The sequence below is a fragment of the Pan troglodytes genome, chromosome 5 (assembly GCF_028858775.2).
Source record: "Pan troglodytes isolate AG18354 chromosome 5, NHGRI_mPanTro3-v2.0_pri, whole genome shotgun sequence".
Lineage (NCBI taxonomy): Eukaryota > Metazoa > Chordata > Mammalia > Primates > Hominidae > Pan > Pan troglodytes.
The window spans coordinates 11,161,866-11,189,401 of record NC_072403.2 but is presented as its reverse complement, the minus strand read 5'-3'; the positions used below and the strand labels follow the sequence as shown (position 1 = coordinate 11,189,401).

Below are 27,536 nucleotides of genomic sequence, written 5' to 3'. Positions count from 1 at the left end.
GAAAGTCATTTTATTTGACTCCTATTTCCTATTTCCATAGGAAATTTTAAGGAAGACATCTAATGACCAAGAGGAATTTTCATCGTTTGTGCTTTATTTCACCCATAAAGTGGAAAATCTAGAATTAATTGATCTACCTTAGGTAGTTATTCTCCATAAATTTTAAATAATTTAAAGGCTATGTCTTACATTATTGGCTGGTTCACACTATAATTTTAAAATAAAATTTAGAAAACTGTGTTCTGTAGTCTAATATTTAACTCCTAATACCTGATGGAAGCTTGAGCTGGCTTTTCTGGTATGAGATCAAGCTCATTCTGATAGGCGGGGGGAAAAAAGAAGCCAGAAAATCTTTGCCATATACATGGAGCTTTTATACATGGGGACTATACTGTCACAGTGATACTTTTAGAAGAAATATGACCAGTTTCATAAGAGGATATGTAGATGTAAGGAAAGTGCGTTTTTCCCCTGACAAAAGTAGTTTGCAGGACTCCACAAATGAAGCATGTGGTCATCTTTGAGTCTAGGAGCATGTCAAGAGGGAACTGTGGATCTTAGCCACAGCCACCAGTTCTCAGCCTTCAGCCTTCAGGAAATTGCACTGTCTAAATAGGCACGTCTAAAACCCAACAAAAAAGGAGCCAGAGACCTCGCTGCTGCTTGATCTGCATGCCTAACTGCAGACAAGCTAAACACGTTTCGTTTTATAGGTGGCCTTTACTTTGATAAACTGGTTTACATTTTAAAAAATCTTGTTTGCAACAAAATGTCAGTGACTATGAGGATAAATCCAAGTGATAGGGTTTAATTTTGATAAATTATAGGTTAAAGATCTTAAATGTTATTAAGCACCAAAAAGGACGCCTGGGCAGAAATACTCCTAAACTTTTCCTCTAGAGACTGAAAGGAGCATCTGCTATAGAATGGTGATGTTTCTTTCTTTCCATTATTTTATTAATTTTTTAAGACAGTGTTACTTTCAACAGACCCCATAGAACCTTTCTTAAAACCTGCAGTTATATGAAACTGTCATATTGTTTTGAATATACTTTTTTTGCACATACATTTCATATTTATCTCAACAGATATCTTTCAATTGATTTACCATAATTTCTCTGACTGGTTTTTATTGGACATTTACATTAGGACTTGAGTCCTACTTAGGGGGCTGAGTCAGAGGATAGCCTAAGTCACAGGAACTGGGGCTTTGGGAATTTTCTAACTGTGGAGGAAGAAATTCTGCACCACCCACTCTGAGCCCTGGAGAGAGTTCTTCTCTCCCTCTTTGCCCTTATGTTGCACCCATCTGTCAAAACTGCACCTGTGGATGTAATCAGACGTCTGCCTTTTCTATAACTACACCTGGGCATCAACCACAGCTGGAAGACAATCGCCCGGTTTGGCAAATTGGTGCCACCACATTGGCCATTTCCAACCTCAACAGCCTTTTTCATTTGCTTGGCAAGTTCTGGAGTCTGCCCACACTGTTTCCAATGTGATTGTCCAAAACGAGGCTCTTCTCAAACTTCCAAACCTCTTCACTTTTTTTCTTAAAATTGTTTTTTCTGATGTGTAACCCAAGAGCCACAACGTAAAAAAACAAAATTGTCTTAGCTGTGTCTACTGACCTTTTTTCACTTTGAACTTGTTTAACAAATATTTTTAAAACCTTGTTCCCTATTTTCTCATGGGGACTGTACTGTTTTCCTTTTCTGGGCTATTAGGAAATATCCTTTTTTTTTTTTTTTTTTTTTTTTGAGACTGAGCCTCGCTCTGTCGCCCAGGCTGGAGTGCAGTGGCGTGATCTGCTCACTGCAAGCTCCGCCTCCTGGGTTCACGCCATTCTTCTGCCTCAGCCTCCCGAGTAGCTGGGACTACAGGTGCCTGCCACCAACGCCCGGCTAATTTTTTTTTTTTGTATTTTTAGTAGAGACAGGGTTTCACCGTGTTAGCCAGGATGGTCTCGATCTCCTGACCTCGTGATCCTCCCACCTCAGCCTCCCAAAGTACTGGGATTACAGGCATGAGCCACCGTGCCCAGCCAGGAAATATTCTTAATTATTAAACTTTGCTAGTATTATTAACAAAGATATTTAAACCATTAAGTTTCATCTAAGTATGGCTTTGACTATATTCCAAAGATTTTATGCATTATCTTTTTCATTATTTTAAAGACACTTTCTTGGCTGGGCGTGGTGGCTCAAGCCTATAATCCCAGCACTTTGGGAGACCGAGGCAGGTGGACTACCTGAGGTCAGGAGTTCAATACCAGCCTGGCCAACATGGTGAAACCCTGCCTCTACTAAGATATACAAAAATTAGCCAGACATGGTGGCATGCACCTGTAGTCCCAGCTACTCCAGAGGCTGAGGCATGAGAATCGCTTGAACCAGGGAGGTGAAGGTTGCAGTGAGCCGAGACCACGTTACTGCACTGCAGCCTGGACAATAGAGCAAGACTCTATCTCAAAAAAAAAAAAAAAAAAAAGACTTTCTTACTGTGTAATGAATTTCCTCCAAGGTCCAATTATTATTTATGACTACCTCCATGAATTTAGGGGGTTTTTCTGCCATATTTACTACATTGTGATCAATAGGTATATGCTGGTGTTTTTTTGTTTTGTTTTGTTTTACTTTAAGTTCTGGGATACATGTGCAGGTTTCTTACATAGGTATACATGTGCCATGGTGGTTTGCTGCACCTATCAACCCATCATCTAGGTTTTAAGCTTCACGTGCAATAGGTATTTGTCCTAATGCTCTCCCTCTCCTTGCCCCCCACCCCGCAACAGGCCCCGGTATGTGATGTTGCCCTCCCTGTGTCCATGTGTTCTCATTGTTCAGCTCCCACTTACGAGTGTGAACATGCGGTGTTTGGTTTTCTGTTCCTGTGTTAGTTTGCTGAGGATGATGGTTTCCAGCTTCATCCATGTCCCTGCAAAGGACATGATCTCATTCTTTTTTATGACTGTTTAGTATTCTGTGGTGTATATGTGCCACATTTTCTTATCCAGTCTATCACTGATGAGCATTTGGGTTGGTTCCAAGTCTTTGCTATTGTAAATACTGCTGCAGTAAACATACGTGTGCATGTGTCTTTATAGTAGAATGATGTATAATCCTTTGGGTATGTACCCAGTAATGGGATTGCTGGGTCAAATGGTATTTCTGGTTCTAGATCCTTGAGGAATCACACAAATTCCTTGGGGAATTTCCACAATGGTTGAACTAATTTACACTCCTACCAACAGTATAAAAGCATTCCTATTTCTGGTGTTCCTATGCTGGTGGGGTTTTTTGCAAAAATCACTGACATCCTAACAATCTTACCTACTCTCTGTAAAATTTGCCTTCTTGTCTCCTGTGAATTATCCTGGCTTTCCTGCCTCTACGTTGACCCTTCTTGCTCCCTCTCCTTTCATAGATCCTTCTCTGCCTGCTCTTAAATATTGGTATGATTTCTCCAGGGCTCCTTCCAAGGCTAATGGCTCTTCCCATTCTATGGCTTTCATCAGAACAAGCTCTTCTTACCCCATGGTGTTGCCTCACACTTCCTTGTCCCTGATTTTCAGGTTTATCGACAGTCTGATCCTCCTCACCTTAGCTCCACAACCTTATTTCTGGCAGCCTATTGGACATGTCTACCTTGTCCCATTGTTGCCTCAAAATAAGCGGTCTAAAAATATACTCATAGAGCCTGTTGTCTTTATCAACTAAATACTTCTTAATCCAACCCCTCTTCTTTTCACCAGGGTTTAATTCCTCATCATATATCTCACCTGCTTATATGCGTAGATCTAATTGTATATACCCTTCCCCATTCTCTTCTCACACAATTTCAGCCCTCTCTACTACTGATTTTTCCTTATTGTGGTATATTACTGATTTTTATTATATCAATAGGAACTTTAAAATCATTAAGAAATAACAGTTATTGTAGTAATTTAGGAGGCATAAATTTCAATAACCAAAAGTAATTATTGTTAACATGCTGTCATATTTCCTTCTAATTTTTCCTACACATATATTTTCCATAATTGAGATCATCCCGAATATCAAATTGTATCTTTCACTTTTGAAAACTTAACAATGGGCCAGGCGCGGTGGCTCACGCCTCTAATTCCAGCAATTTGGGAGGCTGAGCCGGGCGGATCACCTGAGGTCGGGAGTTTGAGACCAGCTTGACCAACATGGAAAAACCCTGCCTCTACTAAAAATTAGCCGGGCGTGGTGGCACATGCCTGTAATCCCAGCTACTCGGGAGGCTGAGGCAGGAGAATCACTTGAACCCAGGAAGCGGAGGTTGCAATGAGCTGAGATTGCGCCATTGCAGTCCAGCCTGGGTAACGAGCAAAACTCCATCTCAAAAAAGAAAAATCTTAACAGTGGATGGTGAAGTTAGATTCATATTCAACAACTTCCACCAAAACAAACTCCGGAAAGACCAGAGTTAAACATGAAAAATTAAGCCATGAAACACATGGCTTAATGTCCTCAGGAACATGTTCTCAGGAACACATGGATGAATATTTTTTTAAATCTCGCAATAGGGTAGGCTTTTATACATATGATGTGTAACACAGAAGCCGTAACATAAAATTTGGTACACCGGACCACACAAAAAGTGAACATTTCTACATCACAAAAGTAAAAAGCACCATAAACATAGCCAAGTGGCAACAAACCAGAGTGAATATTGTAACTCTGCACAAAAGGCTAGCTTCTTAAAGACCTCCTTACAAATCCATTCAAAAGACCACTCGATTAAGAAAAGGCAAAGGATATAAACAGAAGTACAAATAGACCTGGGACAATGTGGTGGACATCATACATGATGAGAAAAAGGCAATTAAGATGAAATACTGTTTTTCACCTATTAGATTGATTAGCAAAGATCAAGAAGTTTGATGATGCACTGTGTTGGCAGAGATGTTGGGGACATAAACTTGTACTTCCTATGAGGAAAACAGCCTTATAATGTATAATTGTTATAATATTTTGCCCAGTAAAATATTTATCTATCTTTGAACTATCCGTTCCACTTTAGAGAATCCATCCCACAAATGGACATGCACGTGATGCTACTGTAAGCAAGAATGCTGATTACAGCATTGTTTGTAGTAGCACAATTGGAGACAACCTAAACACCCAGTAATACACGGCTACCTAAATGAATCCTAGTTCATCTGTACAATAGTATATCACCATTTTTAAAGCTAAATCACCTTTATTTGTATTATCAAATGATCACTAAGATAGATTTTCATTTAAAAACTAAAAGTCTACAGTATGTTTAGAATGCTACCGTTTGTGAAGGAAAAAAAATGTACATGTAGAGATTTTAATATGAACCTAATGTCTCCAGAAAGCTGTATAAGAAACTGCCAACTGTGATAGCATCTAGAGAGAACTGGTTGTTTAAGGGACAGGAATGAGAGGGAGAATGATTTTCCACCTTACATCTTTTTTTCCTGTGACTTTAAGTTTTTTTTAAACATCTTTTTTTTTTTTTTTTTTTTTTTTTGATTCAGAGCCTTGCTCTTTCACCCAGGCTGGAGCGCAGTGGCGCAATCTTGGCTCACTGCAAACTCTGCCTCCCAGGTTCACGCCATTCTCCTGCCTCAGCCACCCCAGTAGCTGGGACTACAGGAGCCCACCACCACGCCCAGCTAATTTTGTATTTTTAGTAGAGACGGGGTTTCTCCATGTTGGCCAGGCTGGTCTCAAACTCCCAACCTCAGGTGATCTGCCTGCCTCGGCCTCCCAAAGTGCTGGGATTATAGGCCTGAGCCATGGCGCCCGGCCTATTTTTTCAGACAGTTTCACTCTTGTTACCCAGGCTGGAGTGCAGTGGCACAATCTCGGCTCATTGCAACCTTCGCCTCCGAGGTTCAAGTGGTTCTTCTGCCTCAGCCTACCGAGTAGCTGGGATTACAGGCATGCATCACCATGCCTGGCTAAATTTTGTATTTTTAGTAGAGATGGGGTTTCACCATGTTGGTCAGGCTGGTCTCAAACTCCTGACCTCAGGTGATCCACCCACCTCGGCCTCCCAGAGTGCTGGGATTATAGGCAGAAGCTACCGTGCCTGGCTGAAACATCTGTTTTTAAAGCTATATAATTTCATAATTTATGTAGCCAATTCTCTATTATTGAGAACTTAGGTGGTTTCTATTTTTAATGCTTATAAATCTAAAATGAACATCATTCTGTATATATCTGCATATTTCAGGTTATTTCTGTAGGATAGATCCCTAAAAGTAGGATTACTGGGTAAAATATTAAGAACATCAGTATCCATCCATTAGTATACTGTTTTCTTCACAGGAAGTACCAGTCCATGCTCACACCAGCAGGGTGTACCTGTCCCTTTGTCTTTTCAAAAACTGCAGGTAATTTGATGGACACAAAATGATGCCTCATTTAAAATTTTCATTTGTTTGATTGTGACTGAGGCTGAACATTCCCACATCTATATCTGTCTGTTTCATCACTCTGTGGTCTCTTGTGAGTTATTGTTTTATGCCACTAATTTATTTACTGTGGTCTTATTATCTTCTCAATTTATATGTGCTATTTGTATTCTAAGGATATTAATATTTTGTGATATTTGTTTCTAACTGTCTTAGGTCTTTAAAGATGAATAGGAGTTAGCCAAGAATCCAGCTGGAAAAGGATGCTCCATGTGTGGAGAAATAGCAGGCCTCCAGGAGAGAAAACCAGGGAGACTGCAAGTCTTCCAGGATGGCCGGAGTTGGTGGTCCTTGCTGGAAGCTGCTAGATGGAGTGGGAGAGATGAGCAGGAATCCAGAGAGTCCTGTAGGCCATCCATGCCAATGCAGTTGACCGTTATCTCAAGATAATGGAAAACCGTTAGGCAATTTTAAACAGGGAAGTGTGTAATAGGTTTTATTCACAACTACCCAAAAACCTGAAGGTTTGATCTCCAAAATGGATTTTCTCATGGTAATTTCACCTGCCACTCCACGAGCCTCCATTGGTTGCCCTCTTCCTTTTTAAAACAATTAAACTCAATTATTTCACTTAGTCCTTTTATTAATAGCTCTTTCCCTTGAAATGCTCTCATCCATTTGTCTTTTCTTAAGACATGTTTGGTGCTGAACTATTTATAGGAACACTTGAAGCAGAGTTGAACAGTTAGATGACCTTTTTAAGCTTTGTGATGCCAGAGACAATTTTTTTTTAATGCCTCTTCAAATGGACAACCACTCGGCTTTATACCAAGTACTTAACAAAGATTGGATAGGGCATATCGACCTGTGGAGGAGGAATAGCCTAGGGTTGAAAATCACAGGCTCTAGAGTCAACTGGGTTCAGAACCCAGCTCTGCCACTTACGAGACATGCGATCTTGGCCTACATTTTTGAAATCTCTCTGAGTTGTAGTTTGTGAGGATTAAATGAGATCAATATGTATCAAGTACTTAGCACACTACTCTGTGCTTGGTGTGTGTATCAGAAATTGATGATATTCTTTTGTAATCCTATTGTACCCTCAAAACAGCAATGCAAATGACTGTGGAAAGCAGCCCTTTTCTTTGAAGATTTGAAAATAGGTATCTGAGGATGTGCTTATCTGTATTCCATTCGATATTAACTGCTTAAAATTCTTTCTTTGTCCTTAAAGTATTCTTTCTCTTAACCTTGGAGTCCAGGGTTTTATAAGTAGATATCTTGGCATTGTCCTCTGGTTGTTAAATTTCAACGATGAGTCTTCTCAATTTTTTATAATCACTTCTGGGACATTTCCTTCCATTATAAATTTAATTACCCATGCAGTTCAGTTTGTTCACACTTATTATTCATAGGTTATACACCTTTGCCCTATTCTGAAGGTTAATTTTTTTCTTACATATTTCTCACCAACGTATTTAATTTTTCCATGCTTTAGATTTGAATTTCTAGTTTGTCTTCTGTTTTCTTTAGTTCAATGTTATTGCTTCTGTCAGCCATGTACATATTCTCTAGCATTCTAATCTTTCTTTTTTTTTCTTGTTTTGCTTTTCTTAAAAGGGGGCAAATGTAATATAACTTCTATACTTTTTTTAATTTACTTTAATAGTCAACTTACTGAGGAATAATTTACATACAATCAAGTGCATCCATTTTAAGGGTACAGTTCAATGATTTGACAAACCTAAGGGCATGTGAAAACACCGCCCCATTCAAGAGAAGGACCACTCCATTACCTCAAACCAGTCCCCTTGGGCCCTTTGTGTTAACTTGGAATGGCTTCTGTTTCTTATTTCATCTCTTTATCTACAGATCTTGTCACCCACCGAACCTGAGACCAGTACCCTAGTTATTCTCCACTGTATTCCCAGCTCCTGGCATAATGCTTATATAGTAGGCATTTAGTATGTATTTCTTGAATAAATTGTAATTGTGAATTTTGTAATCATTGCCTTCTAAAAGTTGTTTGAATCTTTTTGCTGCAAACCCTTTTTTCGTTGTTTTGTTTTCATTATTGATTATTGGTATTTTTCTTGAAGGTCTTTTTGATATTGCCTATGATATTTTGATAAGCTCATTTATTCATTAAACATGTATTGAATATCTTCTCTGTGCCAGACATATACAGTGGTGAGCCAGAAAGATTAAAGTTCCTGCTATGTGGGGCTTACATTGTACCAGGAGCTCACATTATCAGAAAGAAGCTTTCTGCTCTTCTTTACTCTGTTATATACCCAGAGTCCATGTGACCTTCAAATGATCCTTGAGCTTCCTCTCCATAGGCATCATGATCCATTTGATTATACACCACACACATACACACACCATAACCCCAAGGCTGTTAAATAACTTTGAGAGAGAAGAGCCTGAACCAAGATTGGGGCTGAGGAGTTGGAGAAGTAGAGGTGATTCAGAAGGGATGTGGAAAGTTACGATTGGAAGATTTGTGATTGGTTGCATATAGGGAGTTCTGGGAAAGGAAAGAATTTAGGATGAGTCTCTAAGTATTTGACTTGGGCAGTTGACTACATGAAGATTCTCCTACCTGAGGAAGGAAATATTGGTCATCATGAGCACTTCAGGTTTTTGTTTGTTTGTTTGTTCTTGAGACATTGTCTTGCCCTGTAGCCCAGGCTGGAGTGCAGTGGCGCAATCTTGGCTCACTGCAACTTCTGCCTCCGGGTTCAAGCAGTTCTCCTGTCTCAGCCTCCCAGATAGCTGGGATTACAGACACGCGCCACCACACCCAGCTAATTTTTGTATTTTTAGTAGAGACGGGGTTTCACCATGTTGACCAGGCTGGTCTCAAACTCCTGACCTCGTGATCCGCCCGCCTCGGCCTCCCAGAGTGCTGAGATTACAGGCATGAGCCACCGCACCCAGCCGGGCACTTCGGTTTTGGATGTATTCACTGGAAGAGTCTATATTTTAGTTGACAAGTCCAAAAGGCAATTAGGTATATGGATTTGGACCTCAGAAGGAAGGTCTGGACTAGAGAAATATTGGTAGCCAATGGCATCTATATGGCAGGTGAAACCTTCAACAGATGCAATTACTGGCAGAGATCTTATGAATAAGAAAAATGGTTCACATATGTGCCCTAGAGAATACAGCATGTAAGGGGCAGCAGAATGAGATGAGCCCACAAAGGAGCTTGGGAAGGAATAGCTAGGCCGGATACAGTGGCCCACACCTGTAATCCCAGCACTTTGAGAGGCCAAGGCGAGAGGATCACTGGAAGTCAGGAGTTTGAGACCAGCCTGGGCAGCATAGTGACACCCTCTCTCTACAAAATGAAAATTAGCAGGTCATGGTGGCATGCTGCTGTATTCCCAGCTACTTGGGAGGGTGAGGCGGAAGGATCGTTTGAGCCCAGGAGTTTGAGGCTACAGAGAGCTATAATAGGGCCATTGCACTTCAGCCTGGGTGACAGTGAAACCCTGTCTCTGAAAAAAGAAACCTAAAACTGGAGGTCTGTGTATTGCAGTGAGTGCTCTTTAGACATTAAGACTTGAATATGAAGACTTGACCTCCAGAAATTAACAAGTAACAGTATCATGGAGGCATGCAACACAGTATTGTCAGATGGCATGGCCTCAAAGATGCATAAGGGTGAATCAGTGATCTGAAAGCAGCAGCAGGCTCCCGGAATACACCAGCACCCTCCTCTGGGCCCTGTGGAATATGGGGACATGCTAGAATTTAGCAGCTTCCTCTTGCACATTTCAGTTAAGGCAAGTAGGTGGAGGATGTGTCCTTCCAAGTCATTGGAGGTAGATGAGTTTGCCCCACAGAGGCCAGTAGAAAGGATTCAGCTTTTATTGTTCCTAGGATACTTGAGTTCAGGTTGCAGAGGACCCAGAAAAGGCACAGATGTGTTTATAGGATGGGTACACAGAGAAACCAGCACTTGAGATGCTGATGAAGATGACAGAAATGAAAGGCATTACGTTAGGTGGTTTCCACATCACACATTGGATGCTAAAGCTGATATGAGCCTCCAAGTGCTCAGAGGCTGTGATTATGGCGGCATTTGGTGTTTCTGGGAGGGGACAGAGTAAAGCAGAACCTCAAGCACTGAAGAGCTTTCGTTACTGCCTGCTGTGCAGCAGGGAAATTGGAGTTTTGAGTGGAGGAATCTCAGAAAAGAGTATAATCCTTGCAATGGTAAAAAGAACCTGTGGGCACTTGAGATCTGATGACAGAATGAAGAGCAAAGGCTGGGGTGGAGAAGGAAAGCCAAATGGGAGTCTCTTGCGCAAAGAAGCACCAAGAAACTGCCAAGCTTCAGGAGAGTGGAAAGGGCAGTGTGTGTGCGAGCATCATCACCTCGCTGTTTCTGTGGCTGTAGGGCTGCTGCTTTGTATTTGGTTGTGTTGCCCTTTCTGCGTTAGTTTTTCATGCCGTATTTCAGACAGCGTCTGACTCATTAGGATCATCCTAATGCACGGCATTGTGTAGCACCTAGCTGCCATTTTCACGGCAACTTCTGCAAATTTTTCTTTGAAATGTTCTTGCCCAGTGGTATGGTCAAGAGGCTGATAGCCAGAATCTGCAAAAAAGAAAAGCAAAGAAAAAAGAAAAAAAAAAGCAAATGATAAAAACCAGGGCAGGGCCAGGATTGAAATAACTGGTGATTCGCCCCCTCCCACCAAATTTGAAGATTCACTCAGATTTTTGATGACTTTCACAAAGCTGTGATCATTCGAAATAAGAATTCTTACAACTAAGGAAGAAACTGTTCATGCAGTAGTAGTTTTGTGGTTCTGAGCCAGTGAAATATTTTCCCTTAGGGCAAAGAATAACACTGGGTGCTTTAAGTGAGGCAGAAAGAGCAAGAAAGAGAGGAGGGAACCATTACAGCATTCGTCTCGAAAGTGCATCGAAAATTTGAATCATGACTCTTGATTGCTTTAGACACATTTAATTCCAAGATCTAGAGCTGCTTTTCTTTAGGTAAGGACTTTGGAGAGCTGGGGAGACAAACAAGTATACATAGCAGAATTTCCTGACCCTGGGCCTTGAGCTCAGTTGATATAAATTGTTGAGTGTTTTAAGCTATTTTCTCATTTCCTTAAACTTTGGAAGACCTTAGGTCTTTACATTCCAAACAGTACTCCTTTTTTCCTAGCTATTCTAAGCTAGTTACTAGCTTTTAGAAAACTGAGTTTAGCAACGGCTACTGTTGCCCATTTTGTTTTTCCAAGAAGCCCATGCAGCATACGAAATGAAAAATTGAAACAATAGATGATTCCTGGAGGTAAATTCATGTTATAAACCAATTTTGCCTGTGGAACAAATATTAGAATTAAATTATTTTGTCCCCTCTTTGCTGCCATCATTGCCAAAAAAGAAACTGCTTTGGAGGAGTATGTGGGTGTCAAGAAGAACAGTGATACTGTGTTTTATAAATAGCCATTAGGCTGTGCAAGAAAGTGTGCCAGAAATTGCTGTTAATTTACCTAGCTGCTATCTAAAATCTTGTTAGATTAGCAGCTGCACCTGAGGAGAGTCTGTATCTGATGTATTCTATTTGTAAAATCCTCTCATATCCCTTTAGAAGTGAATGAGCCCCAGTTATTTAGCAGCTGCTAGTACATGGATTCCATGCCCAATCGCTGTAGCCCTTTAGGATTGATACTGAGCGCTCAGCAGCTCCTCTGAAATACTCCAGCTGGTTCACAGAGGGTTAAGATCAAAGTCTCAGCAGTGTCTTACATTCTGAAAGTACCGGTTCCTAAACTCTTCCCTTCTCCTTTATGATTCCTAGTATCATAAGATTTAGTTTTACTCTTGCTTTTAAATGCAAATAGACCTGACATTTGAATTTTTTAATGTACAATGCCTTTTTACTTTAAAAAACTTTATCTAAAACAATTTGTCCTTTTTAAGATAAAGTTTCCCAATAAGTTATATGAGCTCCCAACACCCCCTCCCCGCTGCTCCCAAGGAAATTTATATCCCCTCCTCTCATTTCTTTGCCTGTATTTCCATTCTTCTATTGCTAAATATTACTACTGGCATCACATGGATTCTTTAACCAGTGCTCCAAGTTAAAAGCAGAGCAGTCTGTGATCATTAAGAAGACGAGAGAGCCAGGCACTGTGGCGTGTGCTTGTAATCCTAGCTCCTTGAGATGCTAAGGCAGGAGGATAGCTTGAGCCCAGGAGTTTAAGACCAGCCTGGGCAACGCAGCAAGTCCCCATCCCCCAAAAAGTTTTTTTAATTAGCCAGGCATGGTGGTGGGTGCTTATAGCCACTTTGGAGGCTGAGGCGGGAGGATCACTTGAGCCCAGGAGTTTGCAATTGCAGTGAGCTATGATCATGACACTGCCTGGGCAACAGAGAGACACCCCATCTCTAAAAAAGAAAAAAAAAACATAGAGAAAATGGTGTCTCACATGCCTGACTCAGTCTGCTTCTCCTTAGTCTTATGCCTTTCAATCTGGAGTAGCTGGGGTAGAGCTAGAGATAGGCCATAGCCATCTGAGTATGAGGCTGTGTCTAAGGACTGCTGAGCTGTCTGTTGTGGCTAATTATCCACACCACTCTACCTTCTGTACACACACTATGGTGTGACTATAAGGATGCAGGATGAAGGCAAGGTTATGGCATGAGGAGAGGGAATAGTAATTGCATTAAGGCATAACAAGTGTTAAGAAGAACAGCTTTCATTTATTGAGTCTTTCTATATAACAGGCTTTGGGCCAAATTCCAGACACACATTATAAAGCCTAGTCCTCCCAGCAGCCCTTAGCAGTATTATGCCTTTTTGACAGATGAGGAGACATGGCCTTGTGTTAAGAAGCTTGCCCGAGTTCACACAAACAGTAGAAGCTGGAGCAAGGCTACAAACCCAAGCCTGTCTGATGGGCAAGCCTTGCTCTGGAACTGCTGTCCTGTACTGCAAGTGAGCTGTCTGGTTGGGGGTGGATGGTAGGCGTGTGCACTTTCAAGATGGAGGTGAAGAAAGCGTGTTGGCCTAATTCCACAGGTTCGACTGTGGTGGGATCCTAATGTGGACAACAGAAAGGGAAGTGAGAGCCAGAATATGGGACAAGGACTGGAAAGCACAGGTCACTATCTGGGTACATGCAAATGCGATCGTCATGTAACCTCTGAATTTTTTCTTCCTTTCTTTTAAGACAGGGTCTCGCATTGTCGCCCAGGCTGAAGTGCAGTAGCACCATCATGGTTCACTGCCACTAACCTGAGTTCTTGATTTGTCTCTGTACACTAAAGGTTCAATTATCCATGTAAATGGAATGAAGCCAGATGTGAATAAGGCTAAAGAACCAATAATCTAAGGAACACTTCAGTAGCAGTTTGCCATTTGTATGTGACTTGTTGAGTAGATTTATTTTCCTAAATCTGTTTGCTTAGTCATGCCAGAATGGTAATGGATCAGCCTGCGCCACGAGCAAAGATCAGAGTGGATTATCCATAGGGGAAGATTAGACAATTAATTCTAAAGGAAAAACTTTAAAATTCATTTGAAAGCATAGCCTCAGACACACTGACACCTTTTCTTTTTTTTCCTCTGAATTCATTTAGAACATATGCTGTCAGGAGGATAAGAGATGCCTTCAGAGAAAATAAAAATGTAAAGGATCCTGTAGAAATTCAAACACTAGTGAATAAAGCCAAGAGAGACCTTGGAGTAATTCGTCGACAGGTAAGATGGTTCAATGATGTACTGTTTTTCATTAAGAGCTTTAAACTTTGACATATTCCCCTTGATTAGACAGCAGTGCTTTTGGTGTTGGTGATTTACAGAGCAGGATCATGAAACTCTGTTCCTTGTACTAATACAGACATGTAAAGGTGAACTCTCATATTTTCAGATTCAAGTTGAACTTAAAATACCAACTTTCCAGAATTTCCAGGGAGTGTATCCTTCTGGAAAGCTGATACTTTAAGTATGAGAAACTTCTGCATTAATTTTTTTGAAAGCTAAGTTTTTGTAAGATGTATTGCACATGTATACTTGGATATATTTCAGAGTATAAATATATTCTCCCTTTCCTAGTATTTTTAATCATAATTCAGGATAAACAGAACGTGGCCCTTTTCTTGAAGACACCATTGTAGGTGGTGAACCTGAATTACGTTGCCACATGGGGGGTGCATCTGCAGGTGCAGATGGTGTAAAGTACAGCTGCTTGGGTGCTGACCCCATAAAGGAACCTGGAGGGTGTGTTAGTTTTCGTTTTGTGGAAGTGCCAAGGATCACCTTGACTTGTGCTTCCTTTTCTCATTCTCATGAGGTGGGTGGAGCATGTGCAGCGGCATGATCTCCTGCGTGGTCTGATAACATCCGCAAGAGTAATTAGAACGTCAGAGGTTAAAGTCACCGTCCACTGATGGGTTTTCTTGCTCTCTAAAAAACACCCTTTTCACTGTTTTTCTTTGACTTAGCAGCAATCACGCAATAAACTCCATTTCTGCTTCTGTTCGTGTTTGTCTTTTACTTGCAGGAAATTTGCTTATAAAGTGTGGAGGGGGAAACTCTTTACCATTTTTGTAAGTTATGCTGTACTGTTTTGAAAGGGCTTCTTTAGCATCAAGAGATGCCAGCTTGGCTGACATTAAATTAGATAATAATCTTTCCCTGACCCTTCTTCATGCTTGACTCTAAAAAGAATTCAAAAAAGAAGCAATATTTGAAACTATAATTTGCAGTTTATGTCAAGATTAAAAAAAGAATTCAAAAAAGAAGCAATATTTGAAACTATAATTTGCAGTTTATGTCAAGATTAAAGGTCTTGTTATATTGCCTACATAATGTAACAGTTCTTTCTAGAATAGCATTTCGGATTCTCATAACCATCCTCGAGTTCTACAGCTATTTAGTAATAGAGTAACTGCCACACTCAGACAGGCCTAGGAAATGATCTCTAACTAAAGCCATGAGGATAGTAGGGTACTCAGAAAAGAAACTGATCTGCACATTTATGTGTACTTTGAGTCGCATTTATGTGAGTCAGCATTTTGAAAACTCCAGAACAATGGCATTTCCAGTCACGAGTAGTTGAATTTTATGAGGTCCTTTAGCAGTGGAGCATAGAAGAACAAGCAGCTGAGTTCTTATTTTGCATAAACTCAGAAAGATTTTGTTCTTTGGCACTTACTCTGTGTAGAGGTTGGCAAAACAGGCAGGTTTTATCTTTAGCGTAAAATTATCCAGAGTATAAACTGCCTAGAAAAGGGGGATTGTAAATAATCTGTGCCATCATTTCTCCTGCTATATCTAATTGTCTGTGTCACTTCTTGGTTTGAAATGCTCAAACTACCCTTGCCAAAAAAAAAAAAATACTAAACTGGCCCTCATCTGACATCCCAGTGAGTTCCCCTCCCAGAACAGACTCACTGGAGCAGTGTCATGTGCAGGGCAAGGGCGCCCTCCCCAGGGCAGCCTGGCCACTGCACATTCCTGATGGAGAATACACACGGCGACCTTGCAGAACAGCTTGCTGTCACCACCTCAGGGATGAAAGCATTCTCATCCCTTCAGAGAACCAGTTAGACAACAGCAGCTGGAAAGTTTCTACTCACTTCCCTTTCATGTCAGGACTCTTCCTGAATCCACATGCAGCCTTTACCGTAGTTAGGGCGTAAGGCACAGTGGCTCCCCAGGCCATCTGGCTGCAAGCTGGCGTAAGTTGCCTTTGGACTAACAGCCTATGGCAAGGTGGAGAGTCTGTATTCTTGCACACTGTCCTCTGTATCTGGCTGCTGTAGCAGCCTTCTGACCTGTCCTCCGGGTGCCCCTGCCCCCACTCCACCCCACACATGGTCTGTTCTCCACACACCACCACCACAGTGATCTTTTTCAAAAGAAAGATCGGGCCACTGCCCCGTTCAACCCCTTCAAGGCTCTTGCTTCGTGACACCCTAACATAAAACCTGAAGCCTGTGTGAGGTCCCCAGAGGCCCTCCATTGCACTCCTCTCCCTCACGCTCCGTATTTCCTTGAACTTCTTGCTCCCATCTCAATGCTTGTGCACCCCCTGCCTGGAGGAGTCCCTCCAAATGTTCCCGTAGCTCCCTCCCCCTTCCACCCAGGCCTGTGCTCAGATTTCACCTTCCCATAGGGGCCCCCCTGGGACCGCACTATCTAAAACAGATTCTCTCTGTCTCCGCTGCCCTGCCTTAGTTTTCCTGACAGCACTTATCACTACCTACTATGACATTACTTGTGGCCTTGTCTATTTTCTCCCTCTTCTGCAAGACGGCAGGGGCCATGAGGACAGGGATCTCCCCTGTCGCTGTCATCATCTCCACTGGGTGGCGAAGAGCATGGACTCTGGGGCCAGCCGGCCTGTGTTCACATCCTGACTCAGCCTACTAGCTATGTGACCCTGAGCAAGATATTTAACCTCTCAGTGCCTAGTGCAAACTGCAGATGACAGTAAGCCCTACTTCATGCGTTGTAGTGAGGATCAAGTACACTAACATATGCAAAGCCCCCGGGATAATGCTAGCACATAGGAAATGTTATGCAAATGCTTGCTGTTATTATCCACAGGATCTAGAACATCCCACATAGAGCTGGCTCTTAGTAAGTTTTCACTGACTAAATAAATGCATGAAGTATGTTCCCTGAGATCATACATCTCGGTCGCAGGGTCTATACCACCAAAATCAGGGTGTCTTTTTGGCCACCCACAGTCTCCCTCCTGAAGGAATGAACCATGAAAGGAATATGGAAATCTGATGGGGATCGTGACATATTAACCCTCATGGAGTTGTGATACTCTTCATATCACGTCTCTCTTCCACTTGATGATTTGGACTCCAAGCCCCACCCACCCAGGTGCACATGGATCCCAGCTTCACGGTTCCACCAGTGAGGAAGCCCACAGCCACTTTCCAGCTGCCAGACATGCCCGCCATAAAGGCAGTGCTCACACTGAAATCTCACCCACAACACTTACCTGCTCACCCTGCTTTCCACTCATTCTTCAGAGGGTGGCTTCTTCAGTCACGTGAGTCAGCTGTGGTGCTAATGATACCCCTCCACACCCCCGTCCCATAACCCTAGTAAGTTTTGCTTTTTAAAATAAGTCTCTGGACAAAAATGATCTGGTTTTCTGGGTAGAGAAACTGAGATGCAGGAAAGCTGGAAGCCTTGTCTAAGGCCACATGGCCAGGCGTGAGCTCAGGTCTTCTAGCTCCTTAGAGCAAACTCAGAAGTTCAAGGACATGGGCTCCTGAGTCAGTAGAAACTGAAGGATAGTCTTAAGTCATCCTCCCATTTTGTTCCGATGGTATTTAAGGACCACTTCAACTCTCCTCAGAGGCATTCATTCTTCCTTTATGTCCTTAATGTGCAAGATCTTCAGTCTTCATTGTGGCAACCCTGAGGGATTCTAGATACATCAGCATTTATTAGCCTTCACACAGCCCTTAAGGATTACTCTCATTCCAAGAAGTGGCAGCTTGTTTTTCTTTCATGATAAGCAAGTCAGCCTCCTTTTGCCCGTTTTCCATGATTATGGCCCACTCAGTAGAAGCCAGACATACACTTGTTCTTTCCTTAGCATTCTTGGACCATGCCTCCCCTGGAAAATTACCATCCAGTCTGTCAGTCTCGAATCTCTTTCCAACTTCATGCCTCATGTCATATCCCAGAATTAGCAGAGACATTCTTCTACCTTTTGATAAAGTGCCATTATTTCCATATAAGATGATTCTGTAAAGCCAGCTGACCCTGAAAGCTCTTATAGGTTCTCCCTCTCTGCGGAAAGCAAGTTCTGGGCTAGCCCCCACTAAATCTAATTTCCCTATCTGCCTCCCAGGTGAGATCAGAAAGATTTGAGAGGCCTTTTATGTCCAGACCAGCTGGAGCCAGAAAGAATGGACAAACCTGGGTGGTTTGTAGGCTTGGGCAAATAGCTCTCAAACAGTCTGAGCAGCAAAGAAGCACCAAAGGATTTCTACCCCAGACAATTAACAAGGCTTCGTAGGTGTTTTACATCAGGAACAGCAAAAAGGCAGCCAGATTTTGCTTTTGTCTTTGTACTTTGCTCCATTTTGCTGTTCTAAATAAAGATACTCCTCTGGACCCTATTTGCAAGGCATTAGTTAGAATAACTATGAGTAAACTGCCCTGGCTTATTGTAGCTCTGCAGTTTGCCACACCCCTTTGGTTTTTAAACAACTCTAGTGTACCTTGTTTTGTGTCACTATTTCCTGTCTGTTAGCACCTGCTCTTCGAGCATCTTCTAGAGACCTGCAGCATCAGCATCACTGGGGCGCCTTCCTTCCCTGTGTAGTTCATAGAGATTTAGTGTTCACCAAAGAGAAAATATTTTCTAAGCATTTTGAAATAGAGTTGTAATCTTTGTTATAGAGCTAGCTTCGTAGCCTCATGTCTAGAGAAAACAGTAAAATAGAGTGTTGGGAATGGGAAACAGGAATGGGAATGCAGCACCAGAGAAGTTGCCAGAACTGGGTTTCTGGATTCTAATGAGATTCCCCTGAACACATGAATTAAGATCATGATTTCAGGAATATTCAGCAAAATCTAAGTATTTGGATGAAAAAATATATTGTTACTATAGTACATAATTGTGCAGTAAGAAGATAAACTGGATGTGTTCTAATTCTAGATAATGGTAGGGTTTTGGAGTCATGCCCATCTTCCCATCAGCTTTTCAGGGGTCACTGTTTTCTAGCACAGCAGCTGTTCTTAAGCTTGTGCTTTTTTAGTTAAGGAACTCAAAATAGTGGATGTATTACACCCAAGTTCGGAATCTGCAGTTGTAAGAAATTAAGAGCAGACACTATGTACAGCCATTAAAGATCATTGGAAAGGGGTTAATATTACACGTAGCATCCATTTTTGTTAATGTAAGTGTGAGATGAAGCATTTTCAGTGTTTCTTAGCTGACACTTTTTTTTTCCTTTTGTAGATCGCTAAGCAAAGTAATTTGCTGAATTTATTGATGTTTGGGGTAGTGGTAGTTGAGTCTCTGAAACCATACTTAGTTTTACTTTTATTTGCTATTATATGGTTCAGTGTTTGAATGTGCTGTTGTGAAATTAGAAGCTAGTGAATCATGACCAGGCCCTCTCTCATTGTCAGTCACTGCAATATCCGCTCCAGTTCCCTAGATGGTGGTTAAAACTTTAATGAAAGTGATATCTTACCCACAGTTCTCATCCTTTTACAACAGCCTGAGAAAAAGTAGGTATGTTTGAGGTCCTTTGCAGGAAAACAGATAGTGCACCCCATATCTCTCCACTTGTATGCATTTACCTTAAGTATTATTAATATTTGATAGTTTGAGAGAATTTATAAAATTTATATGCCTATTGTTTTAGTGGAATAAAGGGAAGTCAATCCCTATCTAAGCGACATTTAAAATACATGAAAATGATTATATACTATTCACAATAGCCAAAAGGTAGAATCAATCCAAATGTCCATCAATAATGAATGGATAAACAGGATATAGTATATACATACAATAGAATATTATTCAGCCTTTAAAAGGAACAGAATCCTGTTACATGTTACAATATGGATGAACCTTGAGGACTTAACACTAAATGAAATAAGCCATACACAAAAAGATACTGTATGATTCCATTTATATGAGGTGTCTAAAGTAGTCAGATTTGTAGAAATTGAAAGTAGAATGATGAATAACAGGGGCTGGAAGAGGAGAAAAAGGCAAACTGTTTAATTGGTACAGAGTTTCAATTTGGGAAGATGAAAAAGTTCTGGTCACATTTCACAACAATATGAATATACTTAACACTGCTGCACTAAATGCTTAAAAATAGTTCAGATGATACATTTTATGGTTTGTGTTTTTTCCACAATAAAAATAAATCCCTTCTTTTTCAAAACGATTTATAGCCAGTCATTGGTTTTTTTTTTTAATTGGAAGCATGAAATTAAATTCTTCAGATGCTGGTATTTAGGGATAGGAAGCTTAAGTCATTTGAAGCTTGAACTAGTGAATTTACATCTGCGAGCCCTCTGTTTTCTCATCTGTAAAACCAAAGGATTATACTGTAATTTCTAAGGCTGCTGCCAGTTCTAAAATCCCATGGTTCAACATTCACATAAATATCTGTCCCCTTCTTCTCTATTTACAGAAACTACTGATACATGTTAGACTGAATTACTCTATGCTTGGTTTTCCTTGGCCATTTTTCACCAAGAACTTAACACTACAGAGTTTAGGCTGCAGATGAACAAAGTTATATGCCAGCTATATATTTATATCATTATAGATTCCAAAGACTTCTCTTCGTCTAGCCTTTCTGTTAGAAGGAAACCCAGAAAATTGAATTATTTCATTCATATTGTTAGCACCTCTGCTGTTAGCCTTCTTCCTTCCTGGTAGAAGATGTGTTACCAGTACTAGAATATATCTCTGATCAGACAGTTTTCTTCCAAAGAAAATGAAATAATAGTTGAAGAACAATAATGTAATAACTGATAGGCAAAGAGAGATTTAAATGCTTTTCCCAAGCGCCATCTTAATGTTTATACTGGTGTCTTGGTTTGACTTCTCCCTGTTCCCTGGTTGGCTTCTCAGCTATGTTCCACATCATCTGCTGGATAAGTAACACACACTGTATCGTTTACAATTCCATTGCCCAAGGTTTCTTTTCCTAGATATTTACTGAGCACCCACTCTATGCCGTATAATTATGAAATGGGGAGTTACCATGGAATTATGAGGTCCTTCCGACCTTGTAGAAGTTCTTTCTCATTTTGACTCTTCAGGGACCTAGCACTCTTCCCACTTCTAATGTCCCATCTGTTCGCTCATTTAATAGAACAGGGCTAAAGGTTAAAAGCATACCCCAGCAGCACTTTCCCCTATACCTTTATAAATCAACTACGATTAAATCAAAGGATCAATCTACATATTTAAAAAGTAATAATAGGCTGGGTGCAATAAAAATGTAATAATAGGCTATTGTAATAAAAAAGTAATAATAGATTCACACCTGTAATCTCAGCACTTTGGGGGGCCAAGGTGGGTGGATCACTTGAGGTCAGGAGTTCCAGATCAGCCTGGCGAACATGGTGAAACCCCATCTCTACTAAAAATACAAAAAAAATTAGCCAGGTTTGGTTGCAGGCACCTGTAATCCCAGCTACTTGGGAGACTGAGGCAGGAGAATTGTTTAAACCTGGGAGATGGAAGTTGCAGTGAGCCAAAATCGCGTCACTGCACTCCAGCCTGGGCGACAGAGTGAGACTCCATCTCAAAAATAATAGTAATAAAATAAAAAGTAATAATAAACCCATCAGAGGCAAAGGAGATTTAAATACTCTGTCTTGGACTTCAATAAAAATCCTCAGGAAAGCAACATGAATTTATATACAATGACCAGAACTGCCCCCTAAGTGAACCCTATATCTTTTGGATATAAGAAGTTTTTCCAGATGAGTGGAAAATTCCCCAGCCCCCTGTCGAAGTTTAAGAAAGCAAGGCAATGAGACAGTTTGTTTAGTTTTATAGCTTGGCCCCTGTATGACATTCATTTGTTCAGTCTATTTAATATATAATTCCTCTGCAGCTATAAAAATATGTCTTCAAATAGGAATTTGAACTAATTTCCTCCCTGCTTTTTCTAGAAATTCCAGTAAATCCTCAAGTCTGGGGCAACAGCATTCCCATAGTTGGCGTTCCTGTGGAAGGAATGTCTCTCATTTGGTTGGAGATTGCCTGTTAGTTTTGCTTGATTCCTCCGAGGATGATGTGCATAAAACAAGATTCCATTTCCTTTCTAAAAGAAGCCTGTCCCTATGCGTCTTTCATATACAACAGTTTTCCTTTAGTGTATTTCCATGTGCTGGAGTGCTCCCAAAGAAGGCAGCAGTAATGCTGTGTATAGAAAACTTTTGCAAGAGTTTCATTTGGGAATTTTTATTGTGATATCCATCCTTCTCCCATTTAGTCCTCATATCATTCACTGTGGAATTCCTTAAAGAACTGTTTTGATGCTGAAGCAGATATTATTAACTCTGGCAGAGAAAGCACATTGGTCTCACAGGCGAGAAGCGGAAGTTCTCAGCTCAGCTGGTATTTTACCTCATGATCTCGGGCAAGTTGCCTATTTGCCTAATTTACCACATCTGTAAAGAGTCAAGTTTATGATGGTGGTGGCAGCAGTGATGATGTGTGCTTGTCAGTGCTGCTTCCTTACACACACACTGTGCACCACACACTGTACTCCACACTTTGAATACGTTGTCTCAGTGTCTCCTAAGAGAAAGGAACTCTTATCCTCATTTTTTTAGGTGAGGAAATTCTGACCTGACATGCTGGGGTAATTCTCCCAAGGACACACAATTAGGAGAATGATGGGCCCACCTGCACTCTCACGTGTTAGCCAGCTCTCAGAAGAGGGATCAGATTATGGGTGGCCTTATCTTGACAGAAGGAGACAAGACATTGAAGATGAAAGACGGTGGCAAGATGCATGTTTCCTTTTTCTAATTGTTCATTTAGAGCTCTTGTTAGAAGGTAACAGCTTACCCTCTGTAGGCTCATGAATAGCTTGATCCCTAGAGGCCAGGCTCCTTTATCACTTATCAGAAAACTCTCTCTCTCTCTGCCGTCAAAAGAAAATAAATACGAAAACTACACTCCGAAAATGTGAAAGTTCAACCACCTTATTTAAGAAGTATTTGCTCAGAATTTCCCCATAGATCTGAAGGCTACAGCTCCAATTGTGCTTTTCCAGACAAGCTATCACTGAAGTACCCTTAAGTGGAAACTTTTTGATGCCTCACTGCTTGTCTTGTCCTTTCAAGTAATCAAAGTTGACTCCAGTCCTGCTCATGCAGAAGACCTTCTCCCAAGATGACAAAGGAACAGCGTCACATCTTTTAGGAAAGACAATCCAAGGGGCTCCCCCTTGTTTGTGTTAATTTGTATTTCTGTGTTGCACCCTCTGAGGCGCAGGGAGGTGATGGCCCCTTGCCTGCTGTGTATATGAGGGCGTGCACTCATTTTCTGAGCCCTTGCCTGCTGTGTATATGAGGGTGTGCACTCATTTCCTGAGCCCTTGATAGCTGCAGCTGAATTTTCTTTTTGGACTGGATGGATTTCACCTGTGTATATGTGACAGCTCATTTCATCAGTGCTGTTGGGAAGATCTCTCCTAATTATACATCTATCAGTCTAAAAAACAGCGTGGCTTTTTCCTCCCTGAGATGTAATAGGAGTGGTGAGTAAGAGAAGAGGTTTTGAGCAAGGTACACCTAAATTTAAATCCTAATAACACTCAGTAGCTGTCTATCCTTGGTTGTGGTATTGACTCTGTCTAAAGTCATGTCATCACTCAGTGTTTCTACTAAAGGCGAAGGAGCACCATTCTAGTTTTGTACTCAATGTGTTTTTGAAATGCCAGAGCCAAGCTATCTGTCAGAAATTGTATATCTTCCCCAGTCTGGTAATGAAGCTGCGATTTCATGGATTGGTCAGTTATGAATACTGAAAAGGCGCTAAGAATTCTCTAAAATGTGGTACCAGAATGACCTTAGTTTGATTAAATAATGCTAGTGTGGAATTAAATCAGTATTTTACTTACTTTCTTTTCCCCAAACATTTCCATTTCATCCAGTCTAAGAAGGACTTCTCTTCTCCCCGCTCCTCCCGCCTCTTCAATGGAGTAAAAATAGCACCAACCCTGAAGTCATAAGGATTCCCCTTCAAAGTCTGTCACAAGTTAGTGATAGCATCACCATGAAGTCCTCACCTCTAGGCCTCACCTGTAAAAAGTAAGAATTTGAGCATATTGGTTTCCGAGATCCCTTATAGCACAAGAATTTTTTCAGGAATTGGCTCTATTGTTACAACCTAAATTTAACTGCCTTGTTGAGATCCTTGGGTTTCTTTCATTAGGCTATTCCACTCCACTGATAAGTGAGTGCATTTCGGAATTACACACAGAGATAGCTATGCCGTGGGGGCCCAATAAATACTCACTGATTGTTGGCCCAGCAAGCCAGGAGACCTAGGTTCTGCTCCCACCCCCCACTGGCTGGCAGCCAACCCTCATAGGCCAGCTTCCTCCTGTGGATAAAGAGGATTGCTCAGTGTATCTCTAAGGTCCCTTTCATGCCTGACATTTTCTAGTTCTGAAAATAAATGCTAATGATTGCCAAGTCCCAGAAACACCCTGGTGAATGCTGGATTTTGACCAAGGGTGAGCTATGTCACTGACCCTCTCTATTGACTGAACTGACTGTAAAGGGAAAGCCTGACTGCCCAGATCTCCCAGCAAGTGTGTTTTCTTGCACATGGGGGAGTAACTGGATGATGTAATGCTGAGTTATGTAATGCTGGTTCTTCACGGTCGGCCCCAGCAGCGGGGCCTGTTTGAGAAAAGCCTGGAGCTGCACTTTGTGAAAGCTTTTGACACCCAGCAATGGCAGGAGTGTTGCATGGATCATGGTGATTTCTGGGGTACTGTGACCTGGAAAAGAGAACCTGCCTTTTCCTACAGTGATAGGTTATACATATGTCATTTACGAATGAGGTTTCCCTCCCTGGAACTCATCAGAGCTTCTGAGAAGGAGTGAGGTGGAGAAGGGAGAGCTGGTAAAAATAGCAAAAATAAATTTTCCTCTTGCTTTGAACCAGGTTCTATTTTAGCAGAGCCAAACTTAGTGTTTTGTTTTTTAAAAAATAAGTCTCAGCTATTATTTGAAGCTCGCTGCTGTCTGTATAGCCTTTCATGTTTTTTGTAATGTTAAAGTATTTTTCCTACTGGAAATAATTTTTGAAACTCAGCCTGTTTTTTTTATAAGACATTGACCATACTTTTTTCTCTCCCAGGCAGTTCAGGGAACCACTCGGAAAATGGCTTGCTCCTGTCTGTTTCTGTACTGTGTTCAGCCTGTCCCCTGATAGTCGTATTTTATGGCCAGCCTCTGCAGTATTCCAGTTGATTCGTAACCATGAGTCTCTCTCCAGCCAGATTGCAGGATGCCGGAGGGCTGGGCCTTCCATGTCCTTGGGACCTAGCACAGCATGAGGCACACAGCACACCCAGTGCACTTGTGTCTGCATTCACCTCCTCCCCTAGGGAAGGCCTTCAGTGACCTTCCTGCCCCTTTCTTCCTGCTGCAATCTCATTGTTCTCTGGACCAACAACAGACTTTATTGTGACTTTGCTTAATAGCATGATCACATTGTTTTAGAATGGCATTTTAATAAGTCATCCTGTCCCTACCCTGTGAGCTTCCAGAGGATTCGCGTTGTTCTTATTCACTGTGATACCCCCAGTGCCTTGCTGATGCAGAAAGCACTCCATTAATGCCTAATATAATAAGGCCAAGCTGGCTTGGTAGGAAAACATAGGGAGTTCCGCTGAAACTCAGAAGGATGGTTCCAGTCCAGACTCTGACTTGCTTTCTGGCCAGAAGTCTTCACCTACCCTGTGCACCACTTAGCATCTTTGCGAGTAGACAAAGTGAGATGATGTGCACTAGCACCCTGTGGAAACAGCAAAGCTGCTGATCAGTGTAAAGCAAAAAGTGACCGAGGCAGATCTCAATCGATAGAGGTTTATTTGGCCAAGGTTGAGGATGCACCCGGGAAAAAGAAACACAAGTCACGGGAGGATCTGTCATCTGTGCTTTTTTGAAAGAGGGTTTTGGGAACTTCAGTGTTGAAAGGGGAAAGAGCATGCAGGAGAGGAAAGGGAAAAAAAGGAGAGAGGGTAAGCAGTGAGGCAAGTGGTTCCTTCCTTGTGAGGCTCTGACTAGCGCTCAGTGAGTCTGCATTTCACATGGGATGTGAGGGAGGGAGAAGTCAGTTATCTGTTTGGGAGCAGAAGGAAGGCAGTTTTTGTGTGACTCACTTCCCAAGCTTCACTTTCCCTTTGGCATCATGAGTTTGGGGTCCTTCGATTCTGCTTTTCTTTCACACCAGTGAGTCCTGTTATCCTTAACTAACAAACACTCAGACTAAAACTCCTCCTTTACTTGAGGAAGTGGGCATATCCCTTTCCAGAAAAGAAGCCAAGGAAACTAGAGTATTCCCCTGTCCTCCACCCCACCCCCAGAGTCAGTTGAAAAGAAAAGGTGATCCATGAGGTAAGTTCCAGCAGGATGAAAGGAGACTGTGGAACTCTTTTATTTTCCCTGGTGCCCCACGGGAAGGCATGAAGGCACAGGCCCAGGAGTACAACAGGAGTGGTTTCAAGTCCTGGCTGTCACTCCCAAGCTTTATGAGTTTAGGCAAATGACTTTCTGTGGGACTCTTTCTCTTCTGTAAAATAGGCATAATTGTCTGCCCTTCCTAGGGGTGTGAAGGAGACTGACAATGTTTGTGAGGCACGCAGCACAGCGCTGGGCCCATGGTAAGTGTTCAGTAAGTAAGAGACAGCTGCAGCCTCATCTATACTTCAAACTGCTTTTTCCTTACTACTTTTAAAAACTCAAGTGCTAAAACAAATCCTAATGGAGACGTTCCCACTTTGGTTTCAGCCCCATAAGTGTGCGGAAAGGGAGCAGCTGTCCGTTCTTCTTTCATATGCTTCTGCTCTCCAGCCACTTAGACGCAACACGAGGGGCCCTGCCCAGCTGCAGGCTCTCGGCATGCTGTTCTTGTTATAATACACGTCTGACTTCCCCGGCCGCTTTTCAGTGCGTTAAGTGGAGCTGTGAAGACTAAATTCCAAGTGACAGTTTCAGTGTGAAATATTTATTGCATGCTGATAAAAGAATATCCACCTGAATAGAATCAGGAGGGCCAAGGGAAAATTGCAGTCCATGTAATCTTCCATATTTTAAACGTTCCCATCACATTGCAGACTGCTAGGCAAGGAAGTGAAATAAAGGCTCCAGGAAAAATCTCATGGAGGGCAAGTTGGTGTTTGGAAGTAAAAAATGGGAGTCCCTTAATTTGAATAAAGGTGTTCTCAAATTCAGAAGATGGGGAGGCAGGACCAGGAGCCATTAGGAGGCCTACCAAGCAGCTGTCCCAGACAGCAGACTACTGTATACAGACAGAAAGGCCTGATTTCACAGTTGTCTTTTCCTCCATACCCATGTGCGTAGAATGGTGCCTGA

The 27,536-nt window shown here is 41.7% G+C and overlaps 1 protein-coding gene across 9 annotated transcripts in view; it reads left to right on the top strand.

The window, feature by feature from the left end:
• LYRM4 (LYR motif containing 4) overlaps positions 1-27,536 on the top strand; it is a 232,408-nt gene that overhangs the window by 29,869 nt on the left and 175,003 nt on the right. For 8 of the 9 annotated variants that reach the window (XR_008548779.2, XR_010157537.1, XM_054686605.2 and 5 more), the window contains exon 2: positions 14,030-14,150. Coding sequence is in view for 7 of the 9 variants with exons in the window: in XM_054686605.2 (XP_054542580.1) it covers positions 14,030-14,150 (121 nt within the window). In the remaining 2 variants the exon portion in view is untranslated. Of the gene's footprint in view, positions 1-14,029; positions 14,151-14,742; positions 14,927-27,536 lie in introns of those variants that run through there. The other variant, XM_016954858.3, reaches the window with a different exon arrangement.